Source organism: Silurus aristotelis (assembly GCF_946808225.1).
Source record: "Silurus aristotelis genome assembly, chromosome: 13".
Lineage (NCBI taxonomy): Eukaryota > Metazoa > Chordata > Actinopteri > Siluriformes > Siluridae > Silurus > Silurus aristotelis.
The window spans coordinates 19,433,112-19,450,032 of NC_139586.1; the positions used below are offsets into that span (position 1 = coordinate 19,433,112).

Here is a 16,921-nt window from a genome sequence, read left to right on the forward strand (position 1 = left end):
CATATCGATTAATGTGTTTTTCAGCGAACCATTTGGAGACTTACTCATGAGGAAAATTAGGTAATGAAGGTTTGACGTTTGGGAGACATTTATTCTAACATTGCAGTGTTTTCTTTTATTAAAAAATAATTTCCTGGCTATCATACAATTAATTGGACAATTTAATTTTTCGGGGGGTGTTTTTGCCTTACACCTATTACTGAATATATGTACTTCATGTCTTAAACGGGGTCAAGAATCAGATCTGTGCAGACCTGGCACCTGCTCTGAAACCTGTGATTTCAACCCCACCCTCTTTTCTTCTTCCTCCAGCCCCCTCGCCTCTCTACCCACCCACCCCTCTCCATCTCCTGACCCTTTTCCAAACACAAGAGACCAACATAGTGCCACTAGGACCATACAGCTTGTCAGTTCACAGTATGTCATATACACAGACACAGAGTTAGAGCAATCAAGAACCTTTTTTTGAAAAACAGCATGCTGGACAAGAAGAAGTCTATATCCTTTCCAAGATCTTTGCTGTTGATCAATCAGAAATACAGTATACAAGCAAGCATGATTTCGATTAAACGAGCAGCAGAAGATGGCATCCAGTATGAACTTACAGTAATGGCACAGCATCTCATAGAGTACTACCCAATGCTGCCGGACAAATCTGCAGCCAATGTAGCTGAGTGGGTAAGTCACTAGTCAGGTATTCAATACATTTCCAAACACAGTACTGTTATTATGTTATATTGCAGCTAAGGTACAAACATCTAACACTCAGAATAGGAGAAATTAATCATCCAGATTAATTAAGGCAATGTGTCTGTTTGTATGATTTCATTTCTGGATCTAATTTAGTTTAATGTAATTAGTAACACAAACAATTCGTTGTGTGTCTTGTTAGGAATCTGTGAAAAAGCAGCTTTTGAAACGGTTTCAGAATGTGACAGCCCCAAAAAAGAAACAGGGCCCCTTCAAGGAAGAGGCCACAAAGCCATAGTTTTCAAAACATGCTGTAGACATCTACTGATGAGACTGATGAGTCCACTTCCTCAACTTTCATCTTGGAGAGATCACCACATTCTAGATGCAGTACCTCAGATGGTACAGAATCAAGTACAGAAATTCCAAAGGAAGATAGTGTTTATGTATAAATGTAGCTTTTGCTGCAACTCTAAAGTAGAGACTAGAAACAAAGTGACAGTTTCAACTGTTTCCTACAAAACGACAGGTTGCTAATGAGGGAATGATGTACATATCTCATCAGTCTCATCAGTTGCCATGGCTTGTTAATCAGAGATAAATACACATCGTTCACCTTAACTCTTAAATTCTGTAAAGCTGCTTTGAGACAATGTCCGTTGTGAAAGCGCTATAGAAATAAACTTGACTTGACTTGACATATCTGTCTCTTTAATAAGTTCACCAATATCATCATGCATTTTATTTATGTATTATTCATTTAACGCTTTGAAATTGGAAAAAAAAACACTTTAGAAGAGTAGTTTAGAAAAACATGTATATGTTTAATAATGCTTCAGGCAAAGTTTTTTTGTAGTGCCACAAAATTGTATGGAATTGTGTAAGTCCGATTTTTGGCATTTCTGCAAATATTTCACAATAAAAGTTTTGTTAGGAAATGAAATGCTAAAAGATGTTGAATTTAAAGAGTAGAAAAAGTTTTCAGTTTGTTTTAACGGTGCTGTGTTTGGATAGGTGGTCAGTACCTGATAAGTGACTTACCCATTCAACTCCGGTGGTTTTATCTTTCCCACCTAATGCTGTAACAAAACTTTACATCAAAATTACATCAGAAACTACTGAAAGACTACAGAATCAGGTGAGACATTCTAAAACTCTACAGAAAATGCACAAAACCAGAGCCAAGCGCAACAAGAAGGATGTTTTTAGCTCCTGGACCTTGAATTCAGAGCAAGACGGGCCTTCATTGACTCTGAAGCCAATAATGAGACAGGCCTACCAAGATGCTTCAAGCTTATCCCTCTTTCAGAGAACTAGATCATGTAAGAAAATATATTCATTTTAAGTATCCCTATGCCCAGTTAGTAATATATGGAATATCAAATGGGTCTCAGTATTAATGATTTATATATAAATGATGTCCAAAATGTTTTTGGGTTTTTTTTCTGCATAAAAATAAACATATAACGAGGTTCACAATGTAATAGAGATCCACAGAAAAATGTAAAATATAAATATATATATATATATATATATATATATATATATATATATATATATATATATATATATATATATATATATAAATATATATATATATATATATATATATATATATATATATATATATATATATATTTTTTTTTTTTTTTTTTTTTTTTTTTTTTGCAGTTTTCATTAAAAAAAAAAATACATTGACATTTATATACAGACTATTGAACCTACATTCACAAACAGCTTGTCATTTGTAAACTTCAGACTGCAGATATCCTTTTGTAAAAATGCTTTTTTAAATTACATTTTGTAAAGAAGAAGAAAAACATCAAACATCACACACAAATTCAGTGAAGGTCACATAGAAAATTCACAAAATCTATAACTCAAAAAGATGTACTTCTGTACTTATTCATAATATTGAGATTCATCTGAAACCAAATGAGTGTTAAAAGCCATAGCATCTACAAAGGTAAACTTCTATGGTTAAATGTAAAACAGTTGTGAGAATTCAGTCTCATATCAACCAGGATAATGCTTCCTAGGCCTCCAGCTAGGTTGTGTAAGATTTACAGACTCCATGATTGATGATGTCACTTTTCTGTTACCCCATTGCTCCTTTTCTCTGTTTCTCTCTCTCCTCTCTGGCTATCGGTATGTCTATTTTAGATCATAAATGAACTGCATCAGTTTCTTGATCGAGGGAACTCTCACTTCATACCTGACCTGATGACCCGCTGGGGGACCTTTTATGAGAATGCACAGTTTTATGAAGTGTTCAAATGGTCATGAAAGCACCACAGCAGGACAAAGGTAATTACTTGCTTTGTTGACAATAGAGAATCACATGAACATATTAATGTTTGTTTATATAACTCACTGCAAATTACATTCATTTTGTTTTTATCAGTGAAGCACTCAATTGCCTTGATAAAGGCTTCACCAAACATGTCCCCTTTACCTGTGGCTCCACCCAAGAAGTTAGGACATGCAAGTAACGCTACGCTATCATGTCCTTGAGGTGAATGCATTTGAGCATTAATGAGAAATATAATATTACTTACTTTACGATAAGATACAAGAAGTGTAAATTGTCTTTGTGGTAATATTTGTTTTTCTCTGGGTTTGTATCAGTCTGCAGAAGATCCAAACAGCTTTCTTCAGACGAGACCACTCTTCAGCCCTGTCGTGATTGTCTGCGAAACCAATTGCTTACTGGCTATTGGAACCATGCCTGTGGTGACCTTCCCGAAAGAGGACATCTATGCTAACGTGGCCAGAAATGACCTTGTGTTGTTTTGTTGCATTCTTTGTTTTGGCCATATGCAGCTCATGTAGGTCATAATAAAGAGGTGACAAAGATTTATTTACATTTATTAATTTATTTCTTTTTTATTATAAGCACAATATTTAGATTTTATTCGAAAGATTCTAGGTTATAAAGCTTTGTTTCAAGATAGTTGTAAACCATTTGATGATAAATATAGGCATATTTTTTTTACAAATTAAAAAAAAGTTATTGAAAACATTTCTTAGTATTTCGATTAATGTGCTTGTTTTAAGTCTAGCTTTACCGGTTTTAAAGATATAATTCCTACATGGTTCCTACATGCCTGAAGACTACAAGCATCATACCAGTGCCTAAGCATTCAGCTGTAGAATGCCTACAGCAAAATGATTTTTGCCCGGTTGCACTCACCCCTATTGTTATGAAGGGTGGCTGGGAATCTGCTCCTTCAATTGCAGATGGATTCTGGACTTTCTCTCTAACAGACCTTAGTCTGTTCATTCGGGCAAACAAACCCTCATTCTGAACACTGGCATCCCACAGGACTGTGTTCTGAACCCACTACTCTACTCAAGTTTAAAAAAATGTAACTCCTTGTTCACCCATAACTGTCTTCCTCTGCATAACTCCAACATCTTCATCGAGTATGCAGATGACACCACCGTGGATGGCCAGATCAGCAACAACGACGAATCGGCCTACAGGGAAGAGATCCAAAGACTGACAGCGTGGTGTGCCACTAACAACCTGACCCTCAACACCATGAAGACTAAAGAGCTCATTGTGGACTTTCGGAAATCTAACAGCAGGCGACACTTTCTTTATAATTAAACTTGCATGCCAGCCGTGTTCTGTATGCCTATGGAAAATACCTTTACTCTACAAGTCTTTGGCTAAAATCATGAGTTTTTGGTAGGAGTTATGAGTTCTTGTAGCTTGTTTAATGCCAATCATACCTGTAAATGTTTGATTAAATACAAAAATGCTGCAGTTTGGTAACTTATTTGGTGAATGACCAAGAAGGGAGATTAGCAGTTTAGGGTCCTTTTTAAAGCATCCAACAATTAAACTTAAAACCTCCCAGATGCTAGCACAGAACCATAATAGACTAGATATACTGTATACATGGGTGACAGATGAGTTCCTATTGGCTTAACATAGTAGACAATAGTGGGCCATCAGGAGCTTCACAAAAACTTCAGCTGATGATGTGCCTGACCTGTACCAGTCAATATTGACACTTTCACAGTGCTTAAATCCCCAGTCTTCTGATTAGTAACCCAGAGCCTCAATGTTTGAGCTAGCACTGCCCTTTTTAGTGAATGTAGTAATAGAATGCATTTTGGGAAGTACTAGCCAAACAAACTAGCAAACCTAACCTGTCTCCAGCTAACCACATGGGCAGAAAGATTTTTCCCTCACTGGCCACTGAGGCTGATTAAATTGGTGTTAAAGTGCACTGACATGGACAATTAGTGCTAGTGGTGTGGGACTCGCTATTGCAAAAACTGAGTGTGACAGTCAGCTTGGTGTGCCAAGGCCCCGGAGGGAAATCAAGTACAAAGTGAAACTGGAACATATCTTTTAAACTTTTGACATTTCACAAAGCCCAAGCCCTTAACGTCTGGGAAACAAAGTACCTTTAAACTCAACCTGGTGCTGGACATGCATAAAAAAGGAATAAATAAAAATAAATAAATAAATAAATAAAAAAAACATCATCTCAATTGTTTCACAGTGCTATTGGATTCAAGAAAAAAAAAAATTCTTATTTAATGTTACTGATAACAAAACACTTTGTACTACATGACTTTAAAGTCTACAATAGAAAAAGTGGAGAACCAAGGAAAAATAAATGCTTGCTTCTAGTGAGAAAGGAACAGATTTGTCCTAAACAAATGTTTAATATTGCATAGTGAATATTAAATTCCTGTAGAGAAACAAATGGCTAAAAGTATGAAAATGAATGAATGTGGTGAGTGAGTCATGGCTGCACATGGTGGTTATTTTTTGCTCTGGATTTAGAAAAACGCTGCGCAAATGTGCCAATAAAGCAGCAATTCATGCAAAATGCAGATGAGCCATCATTCACAAACATCTGCTAGATAAATGCTACCACATTCTGTTAATCTATAAATATATATAAAAGAAATTGGTTTAAGAATCGTGATCACTTCAAAGCCAAATAAATGTACTATTCCTATTTTTATCATGAATCGCTCAGCTCTCCCTACTCCTCATCCTCCTTCTCTTGAATTCTTATACTTGCCTGCAGTTGATTTTATTGAAGTAAGTCTTTGACCTTGGACTTTTTTTTATTTTATTTAATTCTTAAATATGGCTGCATTAAAGCCTGAGTGCACTCTGGTGTGTTTGTTTGCTGTCGACTATCGGCTCTGTAGTGGTTTTGGTAATTTATGAGTGGAAAACCTTGGTGGAAAATGGAGATATTGGAGTTGGGAATGATGTTTGTACACACAGGTGCTATATCAAACTTATCTGTCGCTTACACACGCGCACAAAAACACGCACATACGCAACAGCTGTCACAAATCATCTCCATACTGTTTTATTGTTTGTGTGTGGTTTTGAAAACATGCAGTTAATGTATACTAGAACGGCCTGTCCCGAAATGCAGAGTAAAATATGTCATGCTTCAATTTTCTGACACCTACACAATCGAATTGTCCAATAAGTCATAACTTCACTAATCCCCGTTTGTGCACATACAGCACAAAAGCCACCGGGTGTTTGATGCTTCGGAGTGAGCTATATTAAAAGTGCGTTCTCTGAGGTGTTTGATGACGGAGGAATTTACTGTCTGGCTGATAACCCATAATAGAATATCACTCATATGTCTGCAAACTACCGTTCCTCAATTCTGCAACTCACTACTGCCTCCCAGTGGAGTTTGGAGAATGATGTTGATGGCATGTTCATTTGGATGTCTTTCTTTGGTGTCTAGCTCAACCATTAGCAAAATGATAACATTTTAGATTCTGTTAAGCCCAGAAAATGAAAAGAGAAAATAACGCATTTAACGATTCTATACTGTCTATGGTGCAGGAGTGTTAATGACAATTTGACAGCCAGTATCTGATTTCCAACCAAATTGATTAGGCTTTTGCCTGGCAGATAGATAACTTGATCGATACTTTATTGTTTCCATGAGGGAAGTCGTTAAAGGTTTTCCATATCCAAGCTTTTTTAGTAACCTGGGGTCTGAGCACAGTTTCAGCCATGATACAAGGGAGCAGATAGGGTTAAAGCCCTTGCTCAAGTGCAGTTCAGAACCTCATTATCATAACCTAGAGCTTTAACCATGGGACCACCACTACTTTGGTCAGTGACTATTTTGCTGATTTTTTAAGCTGTCCGCCCAAATAAACTGGAGACCATGGTATGGTTTTTGGTGCTAGGTGTTGGTCTAAGGTATTTTTTTTTTTTATCTCCCAAGAATTTTCTCTCTGGTGTCTCAAGAGTTTACATAGAAATAGTCCCCCCAAAAAAAGACCCAACTGAGTTAGCGGTAAGGCTAAAGGAAATGTAACCTCTATTTACAACCATGCTGAACAGAAAAATAATCTCAATGCACCTTATATCAATAGGGACGGACAACAAAAGTAGAAGAGCATAGATTCCAGTCTGGTCAGTCAGGAACAGGAATCTGAGGTGGCAATCAACTCAACTGGGATCCTTGCAGGTCATTTAAAGTCTTTTACAGTTCCTGGCAATCTTCATAGACCTTGCTTTGCGATCAGGAGCATCGTCATGTAGGCACAGCAGTTCCAGCTAACAGAAATTGTAATGCTATACACCATACAAGTCAAACAATACAGTTGTGCGCGTTCACATTTTAGGTAATTTGGGAAAGCCTGATATATATGTGGGATGTCATGGTGTTTTTCACAAACATTATATATATTTTAAAATTTTACTAGAATTTCAACTACAGCGACATCAATCACGTTTAACAGGACAATTATTCAAGAAATCACATTTGCATTACAGAGGTGACGTTTAAAGTCAAAGTGGAACAAGGTGAAAAATGACAGTTATTTCAAGGAGATTGATTTGAGTCAGCATTACAGGACTTCTGTGTCCTATAATAGCATTAAAAGAACCTTGTCAAGCATGAAAGTGTTAAAGGGGCTCCATTTCCATCAGTATTATTAATACTGATGATCAGTGACAGAAAATGGCACAAGACATATTACTATAAAATATGAAATTATGGACTGTGTCATTCGTAGAGAACAACTCATGGTTGAGGGTCAACTTCATGTTTGGCTGTTTTTTAAAATGTGTTTTACTTTTCAAGACAAAGCAATACAACTGAAGAAAAATATGAAACACTAAAAATGTCCACATTAGTACGTTTAATGCACATGTACAATATAAACGGTTATTTGTGGTTGTGTAACTGGAACAGAATTCAATCAAGCTCACCATCCGACACACTCAGCTCATCACACCGGATTCATTTATTTAATCAACTCCTCTGGAAATCTGGATTTATTTTGTCATCTGTGTCACACTTGGTCACAGAGCCATAACTGATTATGGCGTGAAAATGGAGCACCCCCCCCCCAAATTGAACATTTTACTTCTGATCAGCAGAGACGAGGCATTTGATGTCTGACAATCCAACTACACAGAGTCAGAGAAAGTGTCTTACAGAAGTGTGTGTATATAACATTTCTACATGGGGTCCAGTGTCTCAGCATGTCACACATTCAAAATAAATCGCTTGACCTGTTTCAGGTATTCTGGTTTGAGATAATCCTGGAGCTCATCCTTTTTCACCCACACACAGGAGTTCTTCTCTAGTGGCAGACTGCCCCTACCAGAGAGCACAGCTTTGAAGAAAAACACCTTGGCTCCTATTCTGTTCTCGGTCCGGATGTTTTGGGGGAATTTGTATTTGTAAAATCCACAAGGAGCGTTCCCGAGGAAGGTCGCATCCAATTTTTCACCTAAGTGCAGAAACAAACAAAAACTTTAATATGTTGTATGTTTTTTTTTTCTAAATTTCCTATTATACTTACACAACTTATACTGCTAAACAATAAACACACACAATCGAATAACTCTGACAGGTAATTTGGACAGGTAAGCGCATGCTGCAGAATGAAGAATGGAGGAACGAGAAGAACACACAGAGGGGCGAGGAGAAGATTCAGGCCAAAGAAAACGCCCGAAAGTTTGGGATAATTTCAAACTAAATCATAGTAAACACCGAACAGTGCAGTTACTGTTTTTAAAGTGATTTAAATTGGTTTTTTATATTTTTCTTTATATACAGTACGGTCAAAATGTCTCTCTACAGTGGCCAGTAGTGTTATTGGAGCACGTTTATTTTAGCTGGAGATAAATACACAGATTTAGTTTGGGGAAAATTTCAAGCAGCTTTCTGGAGACAAGAAAACCTCATCACGATACTGTGCGAGATTTAATAAATAATAAATCAGTGAGAATAATTGAGTTTTTTTTTTAATGAAGTTTCCCATAACCTACCCTACGTGGCCACTGCAGAGAGACTTTTTGAAAGAAACAGCATTTGTATTTTGATGTAATATGGCCATTAAATACACTATATGGGTTTAATTTTCACTGATATTCTTGTATGCAATTACAGCAATAAAAATTAACATTTTTCTGAAAAGGAAACACATTAGAGTGGAACCCGGTTATGTCGATGTCCTAGGAAGTCGCCAAAAAGCATCGAGGTAACCGATGATCGAGATAAACGAAAATCAAAATGGCGGCAGTATATTAACGTTCTTGAAATTTCTTTATGTACATGATGTGCGTTAATAAATGAGAATGTGCATGCACGTGTTTTTGGAGTTTTTTTTTTCTTTTTTTACACAACAGCGTTGCCGCGATTTGTTTGATGAAGTCATGCTATAAAAATACATACAGTACATGTTTGTTAACTGTCAGGAATCCCCCTGCCACGCCCCCTTCGGCCCCCTTCAGCGTGTCAGGTGTTTTCTCGGCCGCTTTCTCTGAAGCTCCCGGCTTCAATCGCGCACATATGGTGCTCGTTTATCATCATCACCAGCTCCTATTTAAACTTCCACACTCTCACCGTCCGTTATTGTTGGTATATGTTGGTTCACGGCGGTCGTTGTTATCGCGCATGCGTATCCCGGTACGTGTCTTCCCACCGGCACTCTCTCAACGGCTGCTCTTTTCTTCCCAAAGCGCATCGCGGATTCCCCCCCGATCCTGCCGGTGTTCATTCTATGCTTTTGCTGCTCATCCCACGTTCCGCGCCGCCAAGCGCGGCTTTCGGCTCCCGTTCATCGCATAACATTTAACAACAAAAGGCATATGTGCACTAACTAACAGCAGAGATTCACCAGTATACAATACAACACCTGTAGCAGCTGTAAGGATTGATTTTTCCGCCACTTCCGCGAGTTCTTCTGCGGCTGCACCGCCCTGATCGAGAAAACTGACGTTAAATGGCAAATCCCCCCTGCTTAGAAAAAGCGAGAATTTGGCGGTTCCACTTCAAAAACGTCGACTTAATAGGGTTGTCGAGTTAACCGAGGGCGAGATAAGTGGGTTCCACTGTACTTGCTTATTTTAAGACACCAGTCTTATTTTCTCTCTCATTTAGTATTGTTCTTTTTTAAAGAACAAAAAAGAAAAGAAAAGAAAAAAAAAAAAGAAAAAAAAAATATATTCAAGAAAACAGAGGGAGAAAAAGAACGCTTGCCAGGCATGCATTTTGGAACCGAGACACGTAAGTCTTACTCTTCTCAAACACTTTTCCACTCTCTATCTATTCCTTAAGTCAGGGGCTACCTGTATGCATGCGTGCGTGCGTGTATATATATATATATATATATATATATATATATATATATATATATATATATATATATATATATATATATATATATATATATATATACATATATATATATATACACACACACACACATACATACATATATATATATATATATGTGTGTGTGTATATGTATATGTGTGTGTGTGTGTGTGTATATATATATATATATATATATATGTGTGTGTGTATATGTATATGTGTGTGTGTGTGTGTGTGTATATATATATATACACACACACACACACACACACACACACACACACACGCATGCATACAGGTAGCCCCTGACTTAAGGAATAGATAGAGAGTGGAAAAGTGTTTGAGAAGACATTGTTTAACCTTTATTTTTACAGGCATGTCATTAAGAACAGGTTCTTATTTACAATGGTGGCCTGACCTACCTGACATACACACCCACAGACACACCCACACGGTAAGGAGCATCATCAAGTCAGACTTCACGAGGAGAATTTGAATTACATAAATTATTACGGCCTGGGTCCAAATGGTTTAAAAAAAGAAAATCAGGGAAATATAAAGTGAATTCAGAATATAATTTTTTTTCCTCAAATCAACTATCTATTATTCTCTTATGTTAACCCTTAATTGTAGTTACAGGTTAACACACTGCACTAGTCCTTTGTCCATTTTTTATAACTTTAAAAAGAGCCACATAAATAAACTGAAACCTTTACATCTGTTTATCGCATGCTTGATAAACACATAGCAAAATAAAAACAGGAAAAAAAGAAGTAATAAATGAAATCAGGCATGTAATTAATTATCACACTAGTAAACGAAACAGTTTCCATGTGTAAGTGAATTTTCTCCTACACATCATCTGCTGCTGAGAGACAGACTACGGTTGGCCAACAGAAAGAAATTTACATAGCAGAAGAGTAAAATCCGCATATAAATATTGTGTAATTAGCAGGTAATTGTGCCAGTTATATAAAGCAACAGCACTGATTATTTTCTATAACCACATAATTTAGTCAGAATATATCCTGTGTGCATGGGAGTAAATTAACCTGGAAAATATGTAAATTGCTAAAGAAAATGTTAATAATTCATATATTACAAAATCAGAAAAAAACTGTTCTAGAACGTTTAAACCTCCAATCAGATCCCTTGTGCACCTCTTTAGTCTTCACAGTCATTATAAAGCAGCTGGAGTGCATCGGATTAACCCCCCCTTCTTTTCTTTAATCCAGCAGAAATGTTCATACTCTTGTCTGAATATTTTATCTGGATGTTCTTTCGCTCTTGGAATTAGTAAAATCCATTATAAAGTTCAAGTCAAAATGACAGGAGTTTAATCTTCCGCTTGGCGCGTGCACACATGGCGTAAAGGGAAGTGGGCACATTACCTGGCAGACTGGCGAGGGCACGCTCTGCGGTCTGCCTCAGCGTCTCTCCCGCCTCCCATGGCAACTGAGGCAGAAGCCAAACCTTCTGAGAGCCAACATCCTGCTTCACCAGCAGCACCACGCTGTCTCCCAGGCAGCGCTCAGCCGAGCTCACATCTGTGGTGTCAGAAGCTACAAAATGTTTGGAAATCACTGACTCAGTATGACACACTTAGCGAGAGTTAGTGTTCGCTAATATTTATCCTATGAATGGCTGCAGTGTGGGAAGATAAACAAAATCCATCTGTGGCCTGTGACATCACTGTTGTGTTTCGGATTATATCAAGAAGAAAACAATTACGCCACAGCTATTTTATCAAGAGACACGCTGTTCAAGTATTAAATAAGGCCTGGGCTGCACAGCAAGATGCTCCACAAATCTATTAATGGAGAAAAGCTGAACGAAAGCTTTTGCGATAGAATTTAATCGCCTCTGCATGATTTTAGACTGCAACATCATCAAAGTGATTATATTACCAGATCACCCAATCTTCATGCAATTTAATAGAAGCATCGCAATGTTACATCAAAGTGCACTGGTAAAAGTTATTATTAAGAAAAATACAAGTGTATTTCTTCTCTATAAAACAAAGTAAACATTAATCTGGATCGATTTGCACAAATACTACCACCTGGAAGCCCCACCACCTTCCTCTCAGCTCACATGATGGAGAGCAGTATTTTCTCCTCAGTAAAACTTGCGAGGCACCTGCACTTCCTGTCACTCACTATCTAACATATTGTCGACTTAAGTCAAGGACCTTGCATCAGTAAACTATTTTAACTTGGGGAAATAATATATATATCAAAAAAATTGTCATAAAAAGAAAAAAGGTTATACCACAACAAAGCGACTAAGTTATTGTTTTTAAGGGATTAAATACGCTATGTAAGATTCTTTTCTTTCAGAAAAATATATAAGCCTTATGGACATTAACTAATGTGTAAAAGGATTACACTGAAATGCAGATTACTTTAGAATCATCTAAAAAAATCCACCATCCAGCTGAGGTATTGGAACTGCCATCCAGTAATTCCTGACTTGTAATTGCTGGCCTGCAGCTAGTAAAATTCATCAAAAAGCAAGCCTCTATTTAAATCTAGAACACTGATTATAGTAATCACTGATTTAAAATCATTGTTTAAGTTATCGCTAATGTTTGCTGACTTTCTGGCTCACTACTGACTTCTGGATAGATTGTGTTAACATTATTTACTATTGTCCACTGTTGGTTCTATACAGCCAATTTTTTATCCAAAATGATGGCAAATGACATTGTCACAACCTGCAGACAATAGACAGTCAGGATCTCTTTGGGCCCAAAAAGATGAAACAGGCATACAGCTATGGTCCTGCGACAACCACATTGAAAATCATGGTCGTATGAACATGAGTTCATACGACCATGATTTGTAAATGGATTAATCTTAAAAATTAGGGGGTTTTATTTACACACTAATGAAGAATCCCTAAAAATCGACCATCCAGGCAAGTTTCTGTAAGTGTGTCATTTCCCAACCTCACAGCTGGCAATATTACATCTACCTTTACTCGTCTTACAACAGAAATAGTGGTAAAATAAAAAATTGGTCTGAAATTGTCTCCAGTCCAACACTGAAATATAAAAAAAAAATCTAACAAGTCCCTAATTAGCTTTAAAATATATTTAAATTAATTCCTTGTTAGGGTAAATCATGTCATGTTGGGCAAAAACGGGTTTGGACTGCTGGATAAGTATCTACTGCCAGATGAATGACAATTTTCTGTGTATATTAATTCAGTCAATCAGCCCAAAACTTCTTAGTTTTTGACCGGAATGATTTCTGATATTGTGGCATTCAACTAACTATACAAAGAGACAAATTTAAAGGTGGAATTTGATATACATGTTATTTATCCTATTGGTCTTTCAGCTTATGGTATTTTCTAAAATTGTTTCAGTACAAATCAAATTTGTGTGCCAAAAAACTCTTCTTTGTCACCAAAATAGTGTAATTATGTTCCCTAAGGCTGTTTAAAGTACAAAGTCACTTGCTGGCTATAAAGCCACCACTTGTATAAACACTTAATGAGCACTAAATCTACAAAAAAAAAAAAAGGTGTTGGGGGACTTGAATTGTACTCTACAATTTTTTAATAAAGGCCTTAACCAAACCCCGCAAGTGTACAATACAAAAAGAAATCAAACTTTAGACAAGAAAGTTCTTAGCTGTTCAAATATGTACAGAGTGAAAGGAACATTCAGTACTTTTTTATTTTGGGGCCAAATTGTTTTTTTAAGATCATCAGTAGCTGAAATAGAATAATAGTGTGCCTCAATTCATAGAAGGGGAGAAATCTCAAGAGGCTTGTGCTATTATTAAAGTAAGTAAGTAGATTAGTGTCAGATCTTGGCAGATATTTGCCATTATAGCAATCATTTCATTAAAAAAATGTAATCTATGCATGGTCCCCTCTTTTTCTTCCCCAGTACCTACTCTATTGGTAAAGTCATATCCACACAAGGGTTTTCCTACCACTGCTATGCTGATGACACTCAACTCATCTTTTCTTTCCCTCCCTCAGATACCACAGCTTCTGCTTGGATCTCGGCATGCTTAACAGAAATATCTTCATGGGTGAGTGCTCATCAATTAAAACTCAACTCCAGCAAAACAGGACTGCTGGTCATCCCAGGTGATTCATCTCCAGGTCAAGTTCTCCGAATAACACTTCATGACCCTCTGCTCTCCTCTTCAGCCACCTTGGAGTAAATATGGACAATCAACTGCCCTTCTCCTGACATGTTGCTAATGTGGTTCGTTCTTGTCCATTTCTTCTCTACAACATCTGAAGGATTTAACCATTTCTGTCCACACAGGCTGCCCAGGTGCTTGTTCAGTCTTTTGTCATTTCAAGACGGGACTACTGCAACTCTCTGCTGGCAGGTCTTCCTCTGAACGTTATAGGTCCACCGCAAATGATCCAAATTGCAGCTGCACGACTTGTGTTCAATCTGCCCAAGTTCTCCAACACCACCCCACTGCTGCGCTCCCTTCACTGGCTTCCAGTAGCTGCACGTAAGATTCAAAACACTGATGCTTGCCTACAAGACCTCAGAGGCCTCACCACACCTCGCACTGCACCATGCTGTCTGAGATCCTCCAGCACAGCTCGAATGGTACCACCTTCTCACAGAATTAGAGGTAAGTATACTTCATGGCTCTTCTCTGTTCTGGCACCGAGGTGGTGTAATGAACTTCCCCTAGATGTCCGTACAGAGTCTTTGACTATCTTCAAGCGACGATTGAAGACCAACCTTTACCTGAAACACTTAAATTAGCACTTCCCAAGTTTGCTTTGTAAGATTAAAGAGTTGTAGTCTGATTTATTTGAAGTGTGTAATCTGGCGTACCAGTGTAGATTTATTTATTGCTAGAGACTCAAAGCACTTTTGTACATCGCACTGGACAAGTGTGTCTGCTAAATGGCGCAAATGTAAATGTATCTCACTGCCACTCTGAATAAAATAAATCCCTTTCATTTCATTAGAGAGTTTCCGCACCTTTTGTTCTCGGAGCAGGTTGGAACAGCTTAAATTTCTGTTCCCATGTGTCCTCCAAATCATGTGCGGTGACAATCTCCTGACTTCCATAGGCTTCTTCGTCATCAGAGTCGTAATCGGCATCCTGTTTGCGGCTCATGCGCTCTGCGTCCTCCAGCAGCCGCAGCTCGTGGTCCGAGAGCATGCTCCTCTCCAGCTCCATCTACAAAAGCCACAGCACATGGTTAAAACTTTTTACAACAAAGAGCTACAAAGTCTGGACTATGAACTGCTACTGGAGGTCTCACTAACATGTATAAATACACACATGACAAATCTCTACATCAGGGGTCACCAACCTTTTAGAAACCAAGAGCTACTTCTTGGGTACCGATTAATGTGAAGGGCTACCAGTTTGATACACACAGTTTTCAGTTTGATCTGAAATAACAAATTTTCTCAATTTACCATTTATTATATGTTAATAATTAATTATATTCATCTACATGAAGACACTGCTCATGTTAATGATTTCACATAATAATCAACAATGATTTAACAAAGTAGGAAACAGCTATTTTTAGAAAAGGCTACTCAGGTGGTCCTTGCGGGCTACCTGGTGCCCTTGGGCACCACGTTGGTGACCCCTGCTCTAGAAAATATCCTTTTTAAATCAACTGCAGGTGGCATCATGTAAATCGTGAGCAGCATTTTTATGAACAATCTTGCCTCCAAAGTCTCTGGTGTTTTAGATAATTTGGCAACTGAAGTCCGTTATGTAACTTTTAAATAGATATTTTGCCTTCCCCAATTGTACCGGATATCTGAATTTAGTCACCATGGACAAAGTGTGCGCCCAGTATTCATTACACAGTGATGTTTTAATCAGGATTTAGGTGCTTGATATGAAAAGCTGCATCTCAATTGTGCGATTGCAATGACTATAACTTAATAAAATGACTTTTAGATCACATTGAGACCAAAAAAGGTCAAACACGAGTCACGTGGGACTCAGCATCCTTTTTGCTACATCACGGCACTACAGAATGGTTTGAATGAACCAGGTTAACGCCTATACAGAGCACTACAGTCGTGAAAAGACGCTATACGGGACGTTATCTTTGAAGATAACGTCAAGCTGCTAATCTTGTCACTCTTAGCGGGGTTTCGTGAAGATGACCTGGCGCATAAGCTCCATGAACTTCTCTTCAAGCGGGTTCAGGTCCTGAGAGATGACCGGAAGCCTCTGTAAGCACACGGCACCGTGTATAACCCAGGGCGACGGTGGATTAGCAGTCTTGGCTTTCTGAGCGATAGATGAAACATATCGCACTGCAGCTTTTATCCTCTCTGGTTTCGATGCAATTTGCCATACCGGTCGCCAAGCATACCTCCAACAGGGCGCCGACATTTTGAAAGTACCCACAATGCAACGGAGAACAAACGCTAAAAAAATGTGCCGTCTAACAATAATGGGGAAGGTGGGTAACTGATAATGGAGTGTACTTTTATTACAACCTATAAGGCACTTAACACTGTGTTCATAAAAAAACACAATATATAAAATAAAGATAAGGTCTACTTGCTGCGTGCATCTACTAAAAGTACGTGATCTGGCATAAGTACCACCCCTATGATTTTGTCGGAT

General features: G+C 37.8%; 1 protein-coding gene across 1 annotated transcript; it reads right to left on the reverse strand.

Annotated features, from left to right (window-relative positions):
* Positions 1 to 7,836: 7,836 nt before the first annotated feature.
* mrpl46 (mitochondrial ribosomal protein L46) lies at positions 7,837 to 16,765 on the reverse strand. The gene is made up of 4 exons (XM_083559336.1): positions 16,454 to 16,765; positions 15,295 to 15,496; positions 11,711 to 11,881; positions 7,837 to 8,448 (listed from the first exon to the last, which is right to left on the reverse strand). The coding sequence occupies exons 1-4, from the start codon at positions 16,682 to 16,684 to the stop codon at positions 8,201 to 8,203; spliced, it is 852 nt and encodes a 283-aa protein (XP_083415462.1). The 5' UTR covers positions 16,685 to 16,765; the 3' UTR covers positions 7,837 to 8,200.
* Positions 16,766 to 16,921: the final 156 nt, after the last annotated feature.

Excerpts from the sequence above, each read along its gene's own strand:
- mrpl46 (XM_083559336.1), bottom strand. The coding sequence starts at position 16,684 with ATGTCGGCGCCCTGTTGGAGGTATGCTTGGCGACCGGTATGGCAAATT. Across the intron at positions 15,497-16,453 it reads TCATGGAGCTTATGCGCCAG|ATGGAGCTGGAGAGGAGCAT; the intron begins GTCATCTTCACG and ends TGGCTTTTGTAG. Across the intron at positions 8,449-11,710 it reads TGCCCTCGCCAGTCTGCCAG|GTGAAAAATTGGATGCGACC; the intron begins GTAATGTGCCCA and ends TTCTGCACTTAG.